This window comes from Pteropus medius, unplaced genomic scaffold, assembly GCF_902729225.1.
Source record: "Pteropus medius unplaced genomic scaffold, Ma_sr-lr_union100, whole genome shotgun sequence".
Classification (NCBI taxonomy): Eukaryota; Metazoa; Chordata; class Mammalia; order Chiroptera; family Pteropodidae; genus Pteropus; species Pteropus medius.
Window position 1 is genome coordinate 313,826 of NW_024348534.1, and position 20,294 is coordinate 334,119.

At 37.3% G+C, this 20,294-nt stretch overlaps 2 protein-coding genes, 1 long non-coding RNA gene and 1 other non-coding gene across 14 annotated transcripts in view; 1 reads left to right on the forward strand and 3 right to left on the reverse strand.

Moving 5' to 3' along the window:
* The window catches only part of IARS1 (isoleucyl-tRNA synthetase 1), an 87,164-nt gene extending 81,263 nt beyond the window's left edge, over positions 1–5,901 (reverse strand). For 3 of the 5 annotated variants that reach the window (XM_039880356.1, XM_039880357.1, XM_039880354.1), the window contains exon 1: positions 5,747–5,901. The gene's annotated coding sequence lies outside the window, so the exon portion shown is untranslated. Of the gene's footprint in view, positions 1–2,021; positions 2,188–5,746 lie in introns of all 5 variants that reach the window. The other 2 variants (XM_039880355.1, XM_039880358.1) reach the window with 2 other exon arrangements.
* Positions 1,843–1,975, reverse strand: LOC120616791 (small nucleolar RNA SNORA84). Its single transcript, XR_005656690.1, has one exon. It is a non-coding gene; the product is annotated as a small nucleolar RNA SNORA84 (small nucleolar RNA).
* Positions 5,902–5,970: 69 nt separating the features above from the next.
* On the forward strand, positions 5,971–14,209 carry LOC120616786 (uncharacterized). The gene is made up of 2 exons (XR_005656687.1): positions 5,971–6,364; positions 13,930–14,209. It is a non-coding gene; the product is annotated as an uncharacterized LOC120616786 (long non-coding RNA).
* Positions 8,540–20,294, reverse strand: part of NOL8 (nucleolar protein 8) — a 29,592-nt gene continuing 17,837 nt past the window's right edge. For 6 of the 7 annotated variants that reach the window (XM_039880364.1, XM_039880365.1, XM_039880362.1 and 3 more), the window contains 7 exons: positions 18,437–18,575; positions 17,668–17,745; positions 12,353–12,621; positions 10,673–10,799; positions 10,043–10,113; positions 9,364–9,446; positions 8,540–8,924 (listed from right to left, as the gene is read on the reverse strand). In XM_039880364.1, coding sequence (XP_039736298.1) covers positions 8,874–8,924; positions 9,364–9,446; positions 10,043–10,113; positions 10,673–10,799; positions 12,353–12,621; positions 17,668–17,745; positions 18,437–18,575 — 818 coding nt within the window. In that variant the 3' untranslated portion in view covers positions 8,540–8,873. The remainder of the gene's footprint in view (positions 8,925–9,363; positions 9,447–10,042; positions 10,114–10,672; positions 10,800–12,352; positions 12,622–17,667; positions 17,746–18,436; positions 18,576–20,294) is intronic. The other variant, XM_039880363.1, reaches the window with a different exon arrangement.

Here is a 20,294-nt window from a genome sequence, read left to right on the forward strand (position 1 = left end):
AGTTGTAAGAATTCTTTACATATTCCAGATACAAGCCCTCCTCATCAGCTATATAATTTGCAAAAATTTTCTACAATTTGTGGGTTGCCTTCTCCCGCCCCTGCCCAGTGTTCTTTGAAGTACATACACTTTTAATTTATTTTGGTAACATCTAGTTTATCTGTTTTTTGTTGTTGTTGCTGTTGTTGTTATTACTAGAGGTTTTGTCTAAGAAACCACTACCTAAAATACAGTTGTGAATTTTTACCTCTTGAATTTAGGTTGTTGATCCATTTTGAGTTATTTTTATATATAGTGTGAAGTAGGGATACATGCTATTTTCAAAATTATTGCAAAACTTGTGTCCAAATCACACTCTTCATCTATTTTTCAACAATAGTATAACATTTAGTAATTGTAGACAAGATGCTTCTAAAAGTAAACAAAAAAATACGGGGAATTCTATCTAGTGACAATAAAAATTCAATAATAATCTGAAAAAAAATCTCAAAGTAGGTAAGAATTTGTATCTACACTCACAGGACAGAAAGCACTTCTGTTGAAATATCCTTATCTCTTTAACCTTATTTTGTTAACCCTAATAACAACAACTTGCTACTAAAGAATAAGACCTAAAAAAATTTTAAAGTTAAAAAAGATGGGACTCTCACATTCATACAATCCCTAGCCCATTCCAATTTTCCATTGTATCCCTTTTATTGCTTATTCATGATTTTTGGAAAGGACAAATTCTATAGTTCTCATCATTTAGTCCCTAGGAGAGAAGTCTTAAAATGTCATTTTAAGAGTTTTGCTAATAACATCATGTAGAAACACTTGACTAATCTGAGGTTTAACTCTCTACCAAGCATTCTGGAGCCTTTTCTTCCTCAAAGCTTATTTAGTCTTGCTTTATAATTCTAAAATTAGGCCAGATTTCCAAGCCAACATCAGGTTAGAAGGAAATAGGACTACTAATAACGAGAAAACAACAGAGAAGATGGAAAACCTTAAGAACTCAAGAACTGTAAGTCTAAGGCAACAGACTTTAGAAGCAAAGAGGCCTACAGAGTTTAAGTAATTCTGAAAACATCAAAGCCTAATCACAATAATTGACCAATGCCATCAAAACAAATTTAAAGTTTGTTATAAGCAGTATCTCTTCTTTCCTTTCTTTTTGAGATGCAAGAGTGTCTTTGAGTTTTAAATAAGAAAAAAACAAGAACAGGTGGGTCGTTTAATTAACCCAACTATCCATTTATGATTAGTGTGCCATTAAATGGTATTAAATAGAAGTCGAGGGAATTTGGATCTTCAGTTCTTGTTACAACTTCTAGTCTTTCAAGGACAGAAAGAGGAATTGTTTGTGCACTTACTGATTTACTAGGGGTCCTACTGGTTTAATGACTACCTTTTTAGAGGGCAACTGAAACTTAAGAGATTGCACTGAAAGAACAGTAGATCTGTAGATATCAACACATTTACTTCTGTCACTTCTAATGCTCCTAAAGGCCGGTCCTATGATTGTCAAGATCTATATAAGCTATTAGAGTAGACTCCGCTCTACCTCTGAATGAGGAGCCGGAACCTATGTTTAACAAGATCCCATGGGATTAGCATGCACATCGAAATTTGAGAGTCACTACTCCAGAATTGTTCTGACCATTATTTAGGACTATTTATCTGAACTTTTAATTTTTTTTGTGTTGTTGAGAAAATGAGATTTAAGCTTTCCACGAAGAAGGCTCATAACTTTTATAAAAATTTCTAGGGAGCCTCTACTCCCCAAAAGATTAAGAACCACTACATTATTATGCCAAACACAAAGACCAATTGTAATGACACCGAATATTCCAGGAAAAGCCATGTATCAGTGACAGGGCTATGGTGGCTACTGAAGAGAAACAGCCTCCATGCATAAATCACAGGATTGCTTTGGCTCCTCACATGCCCTGGAGAGCTATGCCTGCACAACAGCATCCAGTACCCACAGGGCGCTGGTGGGAGTGGGGAGTGGGAAAGAGGAAGTAGATTGACCTCACCAGATTTTGCTCAGGAAAGCAACCACCTCTTCTTCCCTCTTCCTATAATCCAGGCCTTCACTCTTCCCTGTTATACAACTCCTACAGACATCTTTAGCCTCAACCTCCTGTTCAGGAATTTCTTGATACCTTCCTTGATCTTTACTTGGCGTTTACTTCAATAGATCTTTGGGAAGCATACAGAAAAAAAAATTTTTGTTTAAAATAAATCTCATGATTTTCCTTGTCACACCTGCTCCCATTTTTAATTGCACTTGTAGTAGTAGTTCCACTATTCACTCCCATCACTTGAAATTTCCGAGTCACCTTTAGTACTACCAGATGATGCCCATATCCAAATTGATCACTAAGTCATGTGGATCTGACTATTTTTCTGTTCTCTTTTCTTCATTAACAGGTCTTCATAACATGAAGTCAAATTTAACCACAGAGGTGGTCTATCTCTAGCTTTTTCTCAGTTTAGTAATATCCTACTAACATATACAGCACAGATATACTTACACAAATATAGAATACATGTACAAAGATAGTAACTGAAGCATTGTTTTTACAGACAAATACCTGGAAATAACTAAAATATTCATGAATATGTGACTAAAATAAATTACAGTACATCAATACCATGTAGGCATTAAAAATAATAAATCATGATATATTAAATATACATATTATCTATACATACTAACAGCAACTCAGTTGTGGCAATTTATACTGTGTATCACTCTCAATAAATTTTATATATATATGTTAAATCTATGTTTAAGTAATTTTGTAGTTAAATTTAGAAGACTATCTACCAAACTTAATCCTACCATCAGGGAGTAAGATTAGAGGGGAAGACATGAAAGAACAGATTTTTATTTGTCACCTCTGACAAGGAGAAAATTCCGAGATGTTCTAAATTAAATTACGGTGGCCAGAGATTAAGAGAAAGACACAGAACTATTAATCTGTTAATGACTGTTGACTAGCTAACGAAAGACTGCTCATATTCCTGTTTTGCCTGTTGGGACTTTGGATTAACTTCCAGGTGGCTATTTCCATTTGTTGTTCAGCCAGGCATCATCTAACTCTAGGAGCCTCCACTTGTTTACATGTGGGCTTTCCAGACTGCTGCCCTCAGCCAATCTACAGGAGTAGACATTTGTTTATACAGACTCTGTGCCTATCCCAGAGCTGGCACTGCCATAATTTCTCTCACCCTTTGCCTATAGCTAATGTAAAGTCTTTCAGTCACCTCTTTCTTCCCTCTTCCCCCTAACCTGATGTTTAGAAAATGCTTGCAAAATTCTGGAACGATGGATGTGCTATCTTTTCTAACTAGCCATGCTACTTGCTGGGGGTTTAGACTCCATTCCCCAAGACTGACTAGTATTTCGGGCTCAATGAAACCTTACAAAAGACTTTAGTTGTGAAAGTCAAAAAAAATTTTAGCACTCCTACTACTTTGTTTTGAAGATTTTTTTGGGGGGGGGTTATATATTATCACAAAAACTTTTAAAATAAAGAGAAAAATAAATATTCTATATCCTACAGACCACTGTAGATTAACCTTCAGAATTGAAAAGCTCTGAAAGTAACATTTCTGTAATAAAAAAAAAGAATTCCAGGGTGCCTTACTCCTAATAGCACTCTGTAGACTTTTCAGTGGAACACTTAAGGCCACCATGGTCTTACTCCAAATTCCTATTCTTACTTCAGCCCTCTACTCCTATAAAACACACTACAGCTACATCATGCTCTTGGGCACTGCTGAAAAACAAAACCATTTTCTTCTATCAGTCCCTTTTTCCAAATACTCTAATACTACTTAGCTTAATTTTGTGAGGCTTCCATCAATCCCCATTTTTCAGAACTAATATCTCCATCCCCTGAATCTGTTCCTCTCCCACACATTGTGGTTTATTTGCACTGCATGGCCCCCAGACCCTCCAATTCAACTGTATACTTGATGCTGGCAGTAAGACTTTACTATATGACCTCCAGTGTGTACTTATACATGGTCAGGGCTCAAAATGAATGAATCCCTTTGTCAGTATCCTAGTTTCCACAATGACACGCCTTCTACTTTCTTTTCCAATCTATCCTTCTCTATGGGATCTTCCTGGCTCAGGATAATGGTTAAGAGGACTGGCTTTGGAATTTTGCCACCACTTAATATCTGAGCTACAGGAAGTTAATCACCTGTAAAATAAATTATAAACACTCACAATGATAATGAATGAAATAATGCCTACTACAGCTCACAGCAATCACATCATGTATGTAAGCTATTATTACTTATTTGCCTCAAAATTCCATTCTATTGCCCTTGCCCAACCACTATATCATCTCTCCCAAAACATTTAAAGAGTGCAATCTACACTTAGCTGTCTTCTCTCCTCTGCTATCCACCATTTTACTGATATTTACTTTTTAAAAGTTGATCATATTACTAGAAATCCCCTAAATCTGTTACTTTGCCTCTAGTTTTATCATTCCTGAGCTCTCTGCAAAACCTGAATGCTAAAAGAAATATTGTGCTACCTTATAAAAAAATCTATCTTTTCTTTTGGTCTCATTTCAAGTACCATGTCTTTCAAGAAGGAAACCATAAATTCCTAAGGCTGGAAGCTGTGTACTATCTCTCACTTGATCTTTACATATATCCTAAGCTGCAGTGACTCCAGTGACTACTGCCCACTTCCTCAATCAACACACACTTTGAAATCCTGCTGTAAACAGAAGTCCAAAGGAACTTCTTTTGAAAATTAAAAGTTTATTCAGATAATGATTTGCAAACCAGGAAATGTAGTCCTCGGTATGAACAGAGAATATGTCCCAATTGGAAAGGATAGGGAAGGGTTTACAAAGGCAAAAGTTGCAAGCTGATGATCAATGAGATAGGTTGCTAGGAGCAACAAGACCCTAAACTTACATCACTGGTTTTCTGATTGGTGGGGGTAACTGGACTTTCAATGGTGAGCTGACTCAGTGGTTAAACAAGTGTGGTTGTGAGATGAGAACAATGGGTAATAATGATTAAGCATTTATCAACATCATAGTTTCAGCCCAGTCCTGTAGAACAAAAAGCTGTCTTTGGTTACAAAATTATAGTACAGGGAGTATTATTTAACAAGGATGCAAACAGTACAATTTATCGAGCATTAAAATCAGGACAAAGGGGGCTGCTCAATCTGCAGGCAAGGTTATTCTCTGTAAGCAGTTTCAGAGCTCAAGTTGCAAAAAAAATCCATATATGTGGCCACAAGTTATGATATTAAAGTTCTTATAAGTCCTCACGCTACTTCGATATGGTCCCCTGGACCCTTTCACTCTCTCCCCCAACTCCTTGTCTTCAAGGCCTCAAACCCATCGCAGTTCCTGAGACACCGTCTCTTTTTCCACCTTCAAATCCCACTGAAGATCTGCCTTCCTCCTCTATGCACACTGCACTGCATTATCAAACTGTGTGAGAGCCGAGGACAAGATTACTCTGCTTACTACTCCTCTGTAACGCCAGACACCCAGCCATAAATGCTCTTTCATGCGAGCCTAGAACTTGGTCTGTCTAATGAACACCTCAACTTCCAACCCTCGGCCCGAGAGTCAGGATTCGTAGCGGGTTCTGAGTTCTGTAGCCCCATTTACACCCCTTCCCAATCTTCTCCTTGGAAATGGATATGCACTCAACTAACCCACAGGCCCGAAGAAACACCAAAAAACAGTGTACACAGATGCCGTACCTGGGGAGCTCCCGAGCCTGCACGCCTCGGAAGAAGCCGCGTGGACGCCACTGCAGGATTTCCAGAGGTCCAGAGGTGATGCAAGGCTCTGACAGCGACCGCCTGCGGTCCGCACCGGCTAATCAGCTCGCGTCGTCAAACACCCGTCAACAAATCGGACGCCGATTTGCTGAACGGGGCTCTGGCCACGCCTGCCCGGCCGCGCCCTGTAGTGCGTGCTGGGAGGGCGGCCGGACTATTCCACGCAGCTTGGGCGACAGGGGGGAAATGACCTTGTAGCCGCCTCCAGGGTGGGGACTGACTGGGACGGGCACCGAGGGGCGGCTTAAGTTCGACAGCCTGATCGGTCGCTGTTACACCGGTGTACGCGTTTGTCAATGTTCACCACCTGTACAGTGGACAAATCGAATCTAATGACGGTGGCCTCGGTAATTATTACTCTCGGGACCGTAACTACGCGTTCTCAAGTCTGCTTTCCTAGGCGACCATTACAGGAAAGCAGCTTCAGCTCTAGGGCCGTTTTTTCAGTATAGTGGAGACCTGCACCAGATCACCCAAGTTTGCAAAAATGCAGAGTCCTGGGCAACATACGTAGACTGCTTTAGACTGTTTTTGGAGGTGAGTCACAAACATCTGCATTTTAAAAGGCATTCTGGATGACTCTGCTGCACACTAAAATTCCTGACCTCCTTAACTTAAGAGACCTCCTGTTCTCAGAAAAACACAGAGGTCAACAATACAATGGAAGGAGCTGAAACACTCCTGGTCAGTGTTGTTCCAGGGAAGCCTTCCCTACTGTGTGCTTCAGTGCCACCTAGAGAGTTCTGGGTTTTACCGCAGTAATTATGGTAAATAGCCGTATGGAGAGATAAAACAAAAAGGAAATGCTTGGTAACTAGCCTTAAAATTGTTTTATGAAAATAAAATTACTTATCTGCTTACTTATCACTACTGTCTGCCTGGCACCTCTGGATCTGCTGGTTAAAAAGAAGAGAATCTGGAGCCATGCAAGGGACAGTGGACCTCAGGCTTTGGCACCAGAGACTACAAGGAAATTTCAGGCCTTGACAAATTGAATATTGAACCCATTAGAGGGACAGAAAAACTCGATCTGAGAATATGAAGAAAGCACTTCCCTGATAAGTTTAAGAACATTTTGATAGTCTATGCAGCATTCATTCGACAGTCACTTAAAGTCTAGGAACACCCTACTAAGTGTCTGGGATTAGGGAAAGGTGGGTTTCATGTCCTTCCTCAATGAGGTTAATGCTCGACTCAATAATGGAACTCACTTGAACACGTTTAGTAGTTGTGTGTCTTCAGCCTATTACCTAGAAGTACTTGGAAAGTGTTTTAAGTCTTTGCATTCCTCAAGTTGCCACCTTGTTCAGTTCATTTTTGTCATCTGTCCAGCCTAGATTAGAGCAGGACAGAGGGCTCCCAGACAGATGACACCAGGGGAAAAGTGTGGGGAGGATTATTTAAAAATTGAGTTGAGAAATATTTTATGGTGTTGGAAGGTCTGGGAAGACTAAGTCTAGAAAAAGTTGAGTAAGTGAAAACAAGAGATAATAGGAAAAAATGTGGTCAAAATATACTGCTTGAACTAGAGTTAAATCCTCATTTTTCAGAGTAGGAAGTTAACAGGTAATCTCTGAAACTGAAAAACCAAGAAATCACAGCATAAGCATGTTGGGTAGAAATATGGAGATAAATGTCAGAGGATACAGTGAAGCCTATTGGATATAGTAGAAATGACTCTGAGCCAATTTCTGGGCTAGGCCTTAACAGACTAGCAGCATCGGCTTCTGGTTCCTGACACCTAGTTGCCATGCTGTAAGGAATCCCATGGATAGGTACTGAGTGAGCACGCCATCTCAGAAGTAGATCCACTAGCCCCAGTAGAGCCACTCCAATCGAGCAGACATGAGCAGTCCTCACCGAGTCCTGACCAAATTGGTTATTTGTAAGCAAAATGTTTGTTAATGGCATGACTTGTTATACAGCAGTAGATAAGAAAGTATAAATGTAGTATACATCAAGAGAAAGTGGAATATTTGGATTCTTTATCCTGTTGAGCAGTTGTTTCCATTTCCTGTGAAATCTGAAGTCTTGGAAACCTAAGAATGACTCTTTGGCTACTTAGTTCCTTGGACCTTACTTATTAAAAAATTTATGTACTGAGCACCCACTGTGCTAGATTAATGGTTAATCAGATGACATCCCAGCCCTTGATTCAATAAGTTTATATTGAATCAAGATGTTAATCAATCAATACTTAATTTCAGGTATACACATTATGGCTCAATGATAATCTCTTGGGATTGTCTACATAACAAAATTCTGTAGAGATCCCAGTTTGTTAAGAGGCTTATCTGTCTTTCATTCTAGCCAGGTTGATTTAATAAGGTATAAAATCTGCTTCCTTAAATGGACTTAAGAGTCCTTACTCCTAACTGTGACTACATACCTTTCAGACAGACACTTGGACTTTTCATAAGCCTCTTGTTTAACTAGAATTTTGGGACTGACAGGCCTTTTCATCAATTCCTAGAGGCCCAGGACAAGAAAACTCTGTATTTGGTGTCCTTTTCTGGTCCTCACAAAATTCTCCTATGATGTTGGTCTGAAATATCCTGCATTTCAGTTGGCTATTCATCAGGATGTAAATATAGAACTCAAGTGTGACTTATGTTCAACCTCTTAAACAAAAACCACAAGATGGAGATAAGGTGTACTTGGTACAATTAGAAATAAATATTTCAAGCAGCCTATAATTCAAACAAGGCCTAATTTGGAAAACACAAGTGCTCTGACCCATTTATTTAAACAGGCTTTATGTAAACCTTGCATCAGAAGATGCCCATTAGTTATTGAGGATGGAAGGCAAAGAGATAATACATAAAAAGTGTTTTTTGAGAGACTATTTTGTGCTTCATTAAAAAAAAGTTCAGATTAATTTTTTTGAAGTAATTACTTAAGAAGAAATAGGGGAAATCCATAGAAAAAGACAGCAACCAGAATGATATTCATCAGCTATATTTTGAATATTCCTTCACTCTGAATTCTTATCTGTTGAAATTATTTTCTTGTTCACAATCAGTATCGAAACCAATAATGACACTTATTATTTTGGTTTCACTCTCCTTTTGGCATCTTTATGTTTCTTCCGGCAATCCTAGACAAACAAAATCAAAAGCCTTTGTTAAAAATAAACATAAATTATTTTCAAGGAGTTCAGTAACTATAAAGTAAAATTTAGGATTATTCAGTGTCAGGGTCGTGGAAACCATTTTGGAGGTGCTCACCTGGAATGAACAGGGATTATTTAAACTTTTGGCTTTAAGTGTTTACAATGGAAAGTCTAATGCAATCTTTCAAAAGTCTCATGGTTTCCTATTACTTAATGAACATGGTTGGAATTTGGACCAGCACTCAACTCAGCCAGTCTTTAGTCTCCTCACCTGTACTATGAATGTTGGATTAAATAACCTCAAAGTTCCCTTCTAAGACATCCTTTCTGTCTCAAGTTCCCATATTCTTACACAAGGCAAATATTAACACAACATAACACTGTTATCTATTTTAGGAGACAATATAAAGAGACAATTACCTACCATAAGCAAGTTGTTTCTTCTGGCTTCCCAAGAATTCCTGCTAATATTGCCTCCCAGTCCTCTCCAGAATAAGCCAGAACCCACTCGGAAAAAAAAATAAAAAAAGATAAGAAGCATATTAATACCAAAAGGACAATATTCTAGTGCTGACATTATCGAGGTCTTTAATTCTAGTTAAGACCTTCCTCTCTTTCCTCACCAATTAATGCCAGTTTTCAAAAACAGTTTTTAAAATTTTTTTTTTATTTTACAAAATAGAAGTGTACAACTGCTAGGATTTTACTATTTATATACCATTTACTATTATATAACTTGGTTTATGTTTGTGCTAGACTTTAAGAAATGAGTTCACCAACAGCCTCAGAGTTTTCACATGAACTTATAGGGTACTACAAATGTAGGAGTTTTTTGTCTAGCTTCTAAACATGTCCCTGAAGCAAAACAAGCCCTTGTTGATGATAATAATTGAGTGAAGGAGGTAATAAGTGGGAGCTCTCAGCCTTCCAGAGATTTATAAGTCGACATGCATCAGTCTATCAGAGGCGGCTAAACCATATGACATTGCAAAGGGTCAGAATTTTTGCCCAACAGTTCTTACTTAGATGCATGTTACTGTATCAGAATGCACAGTGGTGAGAGCTGTACTATTATCGGTTCTATAATCAAAAAATGAACTTACTATGAAGTCTTTCATCATTCTTAGAGAAAAAGAAAAATCTAGCAGTCTCTTTTCCAGGCAATGATACTTCTCTGAAAAGAGACAGAAAGACAGAGATAGATTAGATAGATATTGGTTGGTTAATTTCAATATTTTAGAAGAAATGTTTACATCGAAAATATAAATGAACCGTTCCTTAAGTATATCTGCTTTATGTTTTGCTTATTTTGCTCTGATCTCATGCTCTTCCTATTCAACATTCTTCTCTCTGAATCTTTGGTAATGAAGACTTGTTTAAGTACAAGCTCTATCTTCCCTATGCTGGTTGATGATACTCCCATCTTACTACTGCCACCCCATCTGCCAGTGTTTCCCATCGGATGGCAGCCAGCCAGCTGCAGCATCCTCTTTCCCGACCAGGGAGTTCAGTGTTAGGCTCCCTTCCCTGTACACATATTCTCCATCCAGTGCAATCCAAATCTCAAGAAAATAAAACATGCCCCCTATTACAAAAAAATACAGAATTCTCTAGAGCTGAGAAAAAACTGTCTTGAAAAAATAAGCTTAGATACTTCTAGAATATTTCTAAAGCATGTCTAACTCGAATTTTACAAATTATGAAGTATTCCTGTAGAGAAACAAATTGCTTACCCAGGGCTGGGAGTTCTGTCATCTATTTCTTCTGTAACATCTTCTTCTTCTGAACTGCTGTCTTGGAAACGAGGAGCTCCCTGCCAGGCAGCCTTACCAGGTTTCATTGTCTCAACTCTGTAGGTATCTATATCATCACGACAATAAAAGATAACAGGATTGTAACTAACAACCAAGCATTTCTGAACACACTCATTTGGTTACTTTCACCAGGCATGCATATCTCTACATTTTCAATATCTTATCATTAATTAAACATAAGTAGTATCTTCTAAGAGTTTCAAATATTAAGAGAAACTACTATCATATTTTTGGCATTGCTAGGGTGATCTGATAAGGAATACAGTATTCTATAAAAAAAATACAAAAGCTAAAGGTGTATAAGTGGGCAACGCAGTTTAAAAGAACAAAATAATTGTGGCATCTGTGCTAGCATGAGAAGCCTAAAATAGAAAATAATGTAGTGAAACCAGGTTTCCCTCCTGCTTATTTATACATGTGAAAAGGTACTTATGTTTACATTTTCAGTTTCCAAGATCTCTTTCCAGAACTGCTGAAAACGCTATTGCTGTAAAATGTGGATAATCACCTCACAAGTCCCCAAATTTCCCAAGTACTTAAAGCACATCTCCCAGGTTGCTGAGATGTCTTAGTACTCATTTCAAGACAACTTTCTCAAACTTGGCTCTCAAAGTCAGAAGAATCATAGTTAACATCCATACCGCACTGACTGCGCTTAATAGTTTAGGACTTACCTTGGGACTAAAATGGACCACACAGGAAAGAGAATGAGGTAAGCATAGTACATGATATACTGTGTTCTATTTAGAACAATATTTGAAAAACTGTTAGATTGCAGTACCATAGAGCTGGTATTTAATACTTATCTGCTAAACACATGATATGAATAAACACATGATAGAAGATATGAATGCTATTTTAACTGCTAATCTTTAAAGTAGCATCCATTGTAGTTAAGTGTGCATGTATTCTCTTGTATAGGTGTATCCTGCTTTATACAATGAAATTCCAGAAAAGCTACACTTCCATTTTGAATACTAGGTGAAGAGCAGCCTCCAAAGGAACAGGTGTTTTTAACTTTTGGCCCATGTTGGCCTTCAGAGGTAAACCTGAAGTGGAATGCAAAACTATACATACCAGTGTTGGTACTTTTCTCTAGATTCTGGCAAACATGCAAGGATAAATTTAGAAACAACTGGTATAGCTGTGACACAGCATATTTGTATAAAGTCAAGGTTATCATTCTTCCTTTCCCCTACCATATAGTACTTGGTTTCCATAAGCCATGGCTTCTACAAATGCATTTAATATATGAAGCTATTTAAATATATGACTAAATTTCTTCATGACTATTTCTTTCTACTTCAACAGAAAGGATGTTGTACATTATTCTCTAGTTTCCCTTCATACGGCAGCTAGCTAGAAGTTGGCTAAACTTCTAGCTAGCTGCCGTATGAAGGGAAACTTAAGGCAAAAACAATTTTTTGCTGCATTAAATACAGCTGCAGGCACATTATGTTCATAGTCACTTAATATAGATTCTCATACTGTTTATCTAGGTGGAAGAAAGAATCCATTCTTCAGCTAATGGTAAATCATTACAGTTAATGTAGAATTGAGTTTAAACTGCCTAGAATGAAAAAGTTAAAAAAAAAGTACCTTCCTTTACACCTTTAGTGTCTGAATCAAAAAAGGAGAATGTGAACCCGCTGGGCTGCTTAGCCCTAGTCGTCAGAGCTGCAGGGTCGTGGTCTTCCTCAGCTTTCTCTCTGTCACAGTCTTCATTCCAGGGCACGTCTCCCTTTTCACTGGAATCTTTTATAGTTTGGAATATTTCTTTTAAATCCATAGCAATGTTATAATACATTTCTTTAGACACTTCAGGTAGCTTCTCAGCTTCCTCTCTTTTCTTTTTTCGCTTTGCTTTACTGCATTAACATAGACATGTGCATTACAACAAAACAGTCAATATTTTCCCCCTCTTTCAATTCTTCCCCTGCCCCCATTTCCACCCCTGAACCATGGATGTTGCCGTTTCCCCTTAAGAACTGGATCTCTGAAGGCGGGGCATCTCCTCCCCTATGCTCATGGCATGCACCCGGGGCCTGGCACCCCTGGGGTATGGTCTATGGCTCCACCTGGGGCGCGAACCCAGGACCTTCTGCATGTAAAGCAGACGTGCTAACCACTACACTATGAAGCCACCCCAAAACAATCAATTTTTAGAAAACTTTCAGAAATCGAGAAAGAAAAAATACCTTGGATAAGTTTAATTCCATCCTTTCAACAACCAGTAGGATCTACATATAAAACTCTACTCATAAAAGCAGAATATTGACCAAAAGGCTTTTTATACACAAAACTATCTCAAACAGCTCCAAGGAATAAACATGAATCAAACCCTTCTCTTATCCTCTAAACTATAATTCAGAAATTACACCTAAGATACTAGCTTTGAGTAAGAAAAATCACTTAACCACAATGTGTTTCAGTTTTCTCATCTGCAAAATGAAGACGTTAAATCTGGTGACTTATAAAATCTATCCAGGTTCTAAAATTTTGTTAATTTTACATAACTGGCGTAAAAGAATTTAATCACAATTCTGTTTTAGAAATGAATTATAAATATGCTAAGTCTAGTTTATTTTGGAATGAAATTTTTGTATTACCATAAATCTACTCTATATTTAGGAATATACTTTTCTCTTTGATCTTAGATTAAAAAGTTACATGGCAGTTTCCAGTATCAAGTTTTAGAAAATAAAAGAAAAAAATCCTTTTTCTTTTTAGAGTTGACTGAATCTATAATGAAATAACATCAGGCCAAAATTCTAACTGTATTCCCTAAACTAATAAGTGAACAAGATGTCTTAAATGATCATCTTACTGGTGGAAACTATTATACAGCAAGAAATTTTTTATACTTCATTAAATAAACCAACTTGGCTAGGATTTAGGACAGATATACCTCCTATGGAAGTGAACTCTATAAAAAATGGTGTTCCTTTGTCAGTTCCAAGTGATAATCATTGCGCTATAATGTACTGGGTTTTTAAAGGAGTCCAAAGATCCTTTGATACTTAAGAGGTGGAATGAATTCCCCCAATCCTTGAGTGTGGGCTGAACTTAGTGACTTCCTTAACCAAAAGAATAAGACAGATGTGATGGTGTGTGACTACTGACACTACGGTCATAGAATGCACTTTGGTTTTCTCCTTGCTTTCTCCCTCTTCTAGATGACTGGCTTTTGGGGAAATAGCTGCCATGTTGTGAGGACACTCAAATACCCAAGTGGAGAGGCCAACGAGGCAAGGAACTGAGGCGTACTACCAACAACCATATGCATGAACCATTTTGCAAGCAGATCTCAAGCCTTCAGAGACTGCAGCCATAGGTGACATCTTGATTGCAACCTCTTGAGAGCCTCTGAGCCAGAACTACCTAGTGAAGCACTCCCAAATTCCTGACCCAGAAAAACTGGGACCTAATAAATGTTTGAGTTTCCAAGCTTCTGAATTTTGGGGCAATTTTTTACACAGTAATACATAAGGGAAACAGATTCAGGGACCTAGAAAAGGGGTGTGGCTATAACGTAAACCTAAAATGTAGAAGTGGCTTCAGAGCCCAAGCAATGGGCAGAAATTGGAAAGTCAGTGAGTGTGTTAGCAAAAGCCTGAAGAACTTTGAAGAAACTGTTAGTAGAAAACACATGGACTCTGAGGAAGCTGCAGGTAAGGGCTTGCAGAAAAGTGAGGTAAATGCTATTGGAAACTGGAAGAAAGGGGATCCTTGCTATGCAGTGACAGAATGTTTAGCAACAGTGTCACCTTTATTAATGTGCAAAGAAAATGTACCTAATGAACAGGTGATCTAGCTAAGGAGATGTCCAGGAAGGTGGTGAAGGTATTTGGTGGTTTCTTCTTGCTGTTTACCATAATATGTGGTGGAAACAGTGAAACTACAGGAAAAAATTTTTTATAAAGAACCAGTATCTCATGTCCTAATTTCCATAAGGCAAATGACATGAAATTTAATAAACAGCTTCTAAGCAAGATCAAATCTAAGACTCTTAGAAAAATATGGTCTAAAGCAGTTGTTGGCACACTATGGCCCATGGGCCAAATCTAGGCTGCTGCCTATTTATGTATGCACCACAAGTTAAGAATATTTTTTAGTCTGAAATGGTTGGGAAAAGAGTTAAAAGATGATTTAGTGACATGCACAAATGTATGTGACACAAACTTCCGTGTCTTACTCATAGTTTTATTGGCACACAGCCTACCTCATTTGTTTACATATTGTCTATGGCTGTTTTCCTGCTACGAAGGCAGAGTGAAGTCACTGGAACAGACCATCTGGCCTGCAAAGCCTAACATATTTACTATCTGACCCTTAACAAAAAAATTTGTATACCCCAGTCTATATATAAAATAAAATTCTTTGTTAAGATCTTATACATAGCTCAGCTCAGAAACTCTGTGTTAAAAAACAAGGCTTCCAAAGAGTTTAAAGATGTTTTCTCTCAGCAATCTCAGCAGAAGCCAAAGTAAAAAAGGCTGATTTCAAAATGATTTCTGAGTGTGGCTTTTGTGTAATGGAATGACCCCAAGAATATTCACAGATCCACAAATATTTTCAGAGAATTAAGTTAACAGAAATACTACTAGCTTGGGCTGATAAGTACAAAGTCATTCCACAACAAAGAGGCTTTTAGCCTCGCACATTTCTACAAACACGAAGTAGGCTGAGAAAATTACTCAGCTTCAAACATGTTACTGTTCATGGAAAAAGAAGGATAAGCCAAAAAGCAGAATCCAGAACAATGGAGAATTATTCTCAGGCCCTCAGTTCTAATCAAAGAACTTGTAACATTTGCCTGTCTAGATTTTGAGCTACTATGGACCAGTGACTCCATGCCTTCTTGTTTTCCTCCACTGAGTAACAGTGCTTAGATTGGTTAGCCTATGTTTTGTCTCATCACCACATGTTGGGGGAGGGGCAGAAAACTTGTCTCCATAATTCACAGGTCTTCTGATCACAAAAACTGCACTCAAGGTGCTATGCTCAAGGAACAACAACAGATGAGTCTCATCTGCACCTAGATCTGATTTTGATGACAACATCCTAAATTTTGAACTGATACTGAAAGCTGAAAGAGGTGAGACTTCTGGGGAGTCATAGAGAGCGAGAGAATATATTCTGCATGTGGTAGGAATGTAAATTTGTGGCCAGACGGTGGATTGTGGTGGTTTAAAATATGTATGCAAATTCTTCAATACTTCTTCCTTTAAGAGGTGGTACTTAAACTCCCCATCAAAGTATGGGTTGGATTCAGTGACTTGTTTCAAAAAAATTATATAAGGCTGATATGTCAGTGTGTGACTTCTAAAATTAGGTCATAAAATACACTATGCCTTCCATCTTTACTCTTTTGGGTCACTTGCTCTGTGAGAAGCCAGTTGACAAGTTATGAGGGCACTTAAGCTGCCTAATGAGAGGCTAGCAATGTGAGGAACTGGCCAACAGCCATGTGAATGAACTATCTTGGAAGCCGACCATCCAGGCTCAATCAAACCGTCAGAAACTGAAACCCCAGGCAACATTTTGACTGCAAACTCTATCTTGAGACCCTGGCCAGAACCACCTACACAAGCGGCTCCCAAATTCTTGACTCACAGACACTTCAAGATAATAAATGGTTGAGGTTTTAAGATGTTAAGTTCTGGATACTTTGATATGTAGCAATAGATAAGTAATATGCCCTAGATGTAAATAAAAACTAATACATTATACAAAATGTACCCCACTTATGTACCATGTTCATTGTGGATTATCTTAAATAACACAAAAAATTATACTTTTGTAAGAAGTATTTGACACTTCTACTTTGGTCTGATATGTGATTCTTTTAAAAATAAGCCTTTAATTTTGGAACAATTTTAGATTTACAGAAAAGTTGAAAAGATAGTACAGCATTCCCAAATAACCTTCATCTAGTTTCCTCTTATGGTAGCAACTTATATAATGATAGCACTGTCGAAACTAAACGATGAATACTGTTATATTACTATTAACTAAATGCAAACTGTACTCTCATTTCACCAGTTTTTTCACAAATGTCTTTTTTGTTCCAGGATCTAATTCAGGATACCACATTGCCTTTAGTGATTTTAACAGCAGGAAAATGAAGGAATTAAACCAGGTAAAGTTACTGGTTGCTCCATGTATTTAGCATATTTATCAAACTGACTGCACATAGGACATAGAATTTCTTACCACACAAGAGTAGTGGATTGAACGGTTGCCCCCCAAAAGATATGTCCAGGCCCTAACTGCTAAAACCTGTCAATATTACCATATTTAGAAAAAAGGATCTTCATAGTTAAGACCCTGCAACAAAGAGATTACCCAGGATTACCCAGATAAGCCCTAAATGAATGCAATCACAAATATCCTTATAATAGACATAAAGATGATATACAGAAAAGAGGAGGTGGCCATGTAAAGGGGGAAGAGAGATTGAAGTAATATAGCCATAAAACCAAGGATTGCTGGCAGTCACCTAAAGCTAAGAGAGAGGTGTGAAATGGATTTTCCTCCTGAATCTCCAGAAGGAATGCAGTCCTTTCAATAAACTTTATTTCAGGCTCCTGGTCTCCAGAACTGTGAGAAAAAATTTTTTTTGTGATTTTAAGCTGCCAAATTTCTGATGATCTGTTATAGCAGCTACAAGAAAGTAATACAGGTAGGAGGCACCATATTAGAATAGGAGCACATGCATGAAAGTCCTTTGTCAAAGTTAAGGCTCTCTCCACCATGTTCATAATTCCTTCCACTCCTTTACTTTCCCTGGTCTTAAAACTAAATACAATGGAAACCAATGGATGGGATATTGGTTACTATCTACTTTTCTCATTGTCTGATATTAGATTAATTTAAATGATCCCGTTACTAAAAGAAGTAGCTTGATTTACCTTTCTTTTGGTTTATCATCTCTCTTTCTTTCGTAAGTGGCATGTTCATGCCTTGTTGGATCATAGTGTATGATGTCCCTATGTAAAAAAAGGAGTGATAAGTTGGAAGAGATAAATCAAAACACTAATGCAAAAAGTTAAAACCAAATTATAATTCAACACCAGAGTAATTCCAATTTTTGAGCAAGGCAAAGCTATACATATCGAAAAAGAGTATTAGGATCTCATTAAAAACAATCGTATTTAAAATTACCTAGTTTTGAGTTTTCCTGGATCTTTTTGTTAATACTAAAAATTACTTTAAATATAGTAAAACATATATAGATAAAATGATATACTACTAGGATTTGCATAAAATATGTCAGTGGGGAACACAGGAGAAAAGTGAAGGTATAGAAAACTGGTTAAATGTTGGTGACTGTAGAAGCTGGGTGATAGTGTAGAGGGGTTTCACTACAGTAATCTCTCTAAATTACATGTTTAAAATTTTCCATAATAAAATTACACTTATTAATATTTAAGCCATTGTCCAATTGTTTCACTAATAGGCGCAATCTACTATAATATATAGAATATAAATACAGAAATAATTTAAGATTTTCTTGAAGTTGGAATCACTGGGTCAAAGGTTAAATATATTTTTAAGGATCTGATACATATTGCCACTGCCCTCTCCAGGAAGTTTAAAATGGCCTAGTTTTAAACTGAGTTCAAGAAGACATTTATAGAAAAGGAAAATAGGTGGAATTGGATAGAACATAAACCATACTTAAATTTCTTAGCAGCTACTGATCCTTTGCTTGTAGAACTGCTTAAGTTAATATGCAAAATATTCTGCACGACATTCAGGGCATTCGATTTTTCTGCAGCAAGCTCTTCTTTCTCAGCAGTTTTCTTTTCATTTATCTCTTAGAGTGGAAAGGATAATTAGTAATCTCTAGGCAAACATAACTTGAGAAGTCTCAATCATAAAATATTTATCAATCACATAAACATGTGCAAAGATGAAAGTTGCATGACCAGCAAACAAAAAGTCCCATTTTTATTTGTAATTATCAAAATTGCATCTGGATTTAATGGCTTTTAGTGGCAGTCACAGTTGTCAAGGTAAAGACTGACGAATATAATAGAGAAAGATACTAATTACAAAATTAAAGTGAACATGGACTGCGTTTTTTCACCTTCTAAAAATGTTATCTAAATTACATGTAAATCTAAAAGTATAGATGGTAACTTTACTGACTTTAAATATATGTTAGCAGACTGTCGCTTCCTCCTTTGATTCAGTAATAAACATTGCAGGAAGAGAGCCATAAGCCTATACACATGGCATCATGGAAGCCTATAAGCTGTTATCCTCAACTACTAGAAAAAGACAAATATCAGAGAACGATGTTGAACAACTAATTTGGATTACACATAGAAATGAAAGAAATACAAAAGAAGTCTAAGCCTTAATTAAACCCTTGCAATTTTTCATGTAAACCAAGGATATAAACCAAGTAACAGAAACTAGAACAAAATGTTGATTTGAAAGTTCTTTACAGAGATGCCCTCAAAGTTTCTAAGGGTTCAAAGGAGATAAAGATTATGTTCAACTGGATCAAGAAATGCTTTATAAACCAGGTGGAGTGTAACGGAAGAAAGACAAAGTGGATCCTCTGAGGTGAGAGGAGGGCATGCCAAGTGCAGGAAACAAAATGAACATATAAGTTAAATAAAGTATAAAAGAGTTTTACACTGCATTAGGTTGAACCACATGAAACTACTAATATTTAAAAACTTTTGATTTTGAAAATGGCAATTTCAATTTTAACCTAATAATGACCACTCTGAAGTAGAACATAAAAGGGCTCAAGGTGTTTATAACCTGGCTGTTGATGCTTACTTGCAAGAGTCTTTAAAATTCACAAAAAAATTGAGCCTCAAAAATTGGGAAGGAAAAAAATAAGACCGAGGTTCTATGTCTGAGTGCCTTAAAAATGGAAGTGCATTCAACAGAAACAGGAGGTGAGAGAGAAATCCAATTTGGAATTTGAGTTTTAACACAGGCCCACAAATGCTTTTGAGAAATATCGATCAGGCACTCAGGAAAGAATGGTTGGGAGCCCGGCAGAAGAGTCAGGAGCAAAAACCACCTCAAATTTGGAAACTATCCATGTCTAAGAGAAGGCTAAAGCCATTTAAATTTATAGAACCTGGAAAGAGCCTATGCCTGGAGGCAAAGGAAAATTAGAAACCAAGAAATAAAAAGAAACCCAGGAAGTTATAGTATAATGGGAAGCAAAGCGATGAGAACATTTCAAGAAGGGATGGTCAACAGTGACAAATGCTATAGGTAGGTTGAAGAGGGTAGTCTGAGAAAATGCCACAGCATCTGGTGAACTGGCCATTCATAGCTTTGAGGGAACACGCACCAGAAGAGTTGTAAGAAGACCAAAGTCTGTTAAGAAAGTAACCTCTACATGCAACTTCTAAATGTAGGTTATTCCTAAGGTTCTGTCCATTTTATGTTTTAAACATGGAATTTTGAGAGACAGGCTCTGAAATGTAAGTTGGTGTGGACCCTGAGAATTTACTCTTTGAATCCTGGTTTTTGGAAATATATAATGCACATAATAATCGCT